At 54.0% G+C, this 2,500-nt stretch overlaps 1 protein-coding gene across 1 annotated transcript in view; it reads left to right on the forward strand.

Annotated features, from left to right (window-relative positions):
* LOC310823719 (tripartite motif-containing protein 16-like protein) overlaps positions 1-2,500 on the forward strand; it is a gene marked incomplete at both ends in the record, with an annotated part of 8,889 nt that overhangs the window by 3,907 nt on the left and 2,482 nt on the right. The window contains one exon of the mRNA XM_083696571.1: positions 2,219-2,327. Within this exon, the coding sequence (XP_083552697.1) occupies positions 2,219-2,327 (109 nt within the window). The remainder of the gene's footprint in view (positions 1-2,218; positions 2,328-2,500) is intronic.

Raw genomic sequence — 2,500 nt, forward strand, 5'->3', positions numbered from 1 at the left:
GTAATTGGTGAATTTGGTAGCAGACTAGCTTGAGTCGCTTAGACACTGCCTTTTTCCGTCGGTGATTGGTCGATTGGCACGTCCATCTTCTTCGCTACACGTGTTGTCGGCATTGTCGGTATTGACAAACACTTCAGTGACAGAGACAGAAAGCAGAGAAGATGTGTTTACAAGGATCCATTAGAAGTCCTTTTTTATATTCTGTCTAGTATTTTATTCATATTGTATACCATTTCTGTGTAGCTCAGGACTTCATGAATGAATTTCAAGCACCAAAACAATTCATCCACATGGGTAAAGGTATGTTTTCACATGGGATTTGAAACATTTCTGAAAAACGGATTCGAAATGTTCATGTTTAGGCCTACTTACCTCTTCACACAGTGCTCTTGGGGTAAACATCCATCACAATCAAGAAAGCTGAGTTTGTCCTGAAAATATTGATATGAAACACTTGGGTATTATTTTATATGGAAGTGCCTTCAAATTGAGAAAGAAAAAATGTATGTAAAAATGGAGAAAATACCCCTGGTCCCCAAAGGGTTAACCTGCAAAGTGAGGCCTTCTCTTTTCCCCCCATCAGAACAATGTGGGACCTGTCCATGTTTACAACCCTTGACTGATACATGTCTCTCTCTCTCTCTCTCTCTCTCTCTCTCTCTCTCTCTCTCTCTCCCTCTCTCCCTCCCTCCCTCCCTCCCTCCCTCCCTCTCTCTCTTTCTCTCCCTCCCTACCTCTTCTCCCCATCCAATTTCTCCCTCTCTCTCTCTTTCCCTCTTTCTCTGTCTTTTTCTCTCTCTCCCTCCCTCCCTCTACCTCTCTCCCTTACTCTCTCCCTCCCTCTTTCTCCTTCTCTCCCTCCCTACCTCCCTCTCTCCCTCCTTCACTTGCTCTCTCTTTCTCTCCCTCCCTCCCTCTCTCTCTCTCTGTCACAATCTCTCTCTCTTTCTTTCACTCCCCTCCCTTTCCTCCCTCCCTCCCTCCCCTTGCTCTCCCTCCGTGCCTCTCTCTCCCTCTGTACCTCTCTCTCCCTTTCTCCTTTCTCCATCCCATCTCTCTTCCTCCCTCCCTACCTCTCTCTACTACTCTCCCTCCCTCTCTCCCTCCCTCTCTGCCTCCCTTCCTTCTCTCTCTCCCTCTCTCCTTCCCTCTATCCCTCCCTCTCTCCCTCCCTCCCTCCCTCTATACATCCCTCTCTGCCTCCTCTCTCTCATTTTCTCCCTCCCTCCCTCCCTCACTCCCTCCCTCCCTTTCTCTCCCTCCCTCCTTCCTCTCCCCCCCTCTCTCTCTCTCCCTCCCTCCCATCTCTCTCTCCCTCTCACCCTCCCTCTATCCCTCCCTCTCTCCCTCCCTCCCTTTCTCCCTCCCTCCTTCCTCCCTCCCTCTATCTTTCCCTCTCTCCCTCCCTCCCTCCCTCCCTCTCTGCCTCCCTCCCTCCCTCCCTCCTCTCTCTCCCTCCCTCCCTTTCTCCCCCCTAATCCTCTCTCTCCCTCCCCCCCTCTATCCCTCGCTATCTCCCTTCCTCTCTGCCTCCCTCCCTCCTCTCTCTCCCTCTCTCCCTCCCTCCTTCATCCCTCTATCCCTCCCTCTCTCCCTCCCTCCCTCACTCTATCCCTCCCTCTATCCCACCCTCTTTCCCTCCCTCTTCTCCATTCCTCCCTCACTCTCTCTCTCTCTCTCTCTGTCACAATCTCTCTCTCTCTTTCTTTCACTCCCCTCCCTTTCCTCCCTCCCTCCTCTTGCTCTCCCCCCGTGCCTCTCTCTCCCTCCCTACCTCTCTCGACTACTCTCCCTACCTCTCTCCCTCCATCCTCTCTCTTCTTCCCTCCCTCCCTCCCTCCCTCCTTCTCTCTCCCCCTCCCTCTCCTCCCTTCCTCACCCTCCCTCTATCCCTCCCTCCCTCTATCCTCTCCCTCCCTCCCTCCCTCCCTCTATCCTCTCCCTCCCTCTTTCTTCCTGCCTCCCTCCCTTTCTATCTCCCTCCCCCCCGTCTCTCCCTTCCTCTGTCCCTCCATCCTCCCTCTATCCCTCCCTCCTCTCCCTCTCTCCTATCCCTGCCTCTATCCCTCCCTCCTCTCCCTTCATCTCCCTCCCTCCCTCCCTCTCTTTCTCTCCCTCTATCCCTATCTCCCCCTCCCTCCCTGTCCTCCCTTTCTCCCTCCCTCTACCTCTATCTCCCCTCTCTCTCTCCCCATCCCTCCCTCTCCTCCCTTCCTCTTTCGACCTCTCTCTCTCCCTCCCTCCCTCCCTCTCGTCTGTAGTGAATGAAGTGGATGTTTTCCTGCAACCAGAGCCCAAGACCAGAGCCCAGGACCAGTTCTTCCAATGTAAGTGTGTTTCTCCTGAAGTAGCTGACAGTCTTTCTCTCTCTCCCTCCCTCCCTCTCTCCGTTCCTCCCTCCTCTCCCTCCCTACCTCCCTCTATCCCTCCCTCTCTCCCTCCCTCCCTCCTCTCCCTCCCTCCCTCCATTGGTCATCTCCACAAACCCTGAGACACAACT

This window comes from Argentina silus (assembly GCF_951799395.1).
Source record: "Argentina silus genome assembly, chromosome: Y".
NCBI classification, from domain to species: domain Eukaryota; kingdom Metazoa; phylum Chordata; class Actinopteri; order Argentiniformes; family Argentinidae; genus Argentina; species Argentina silus.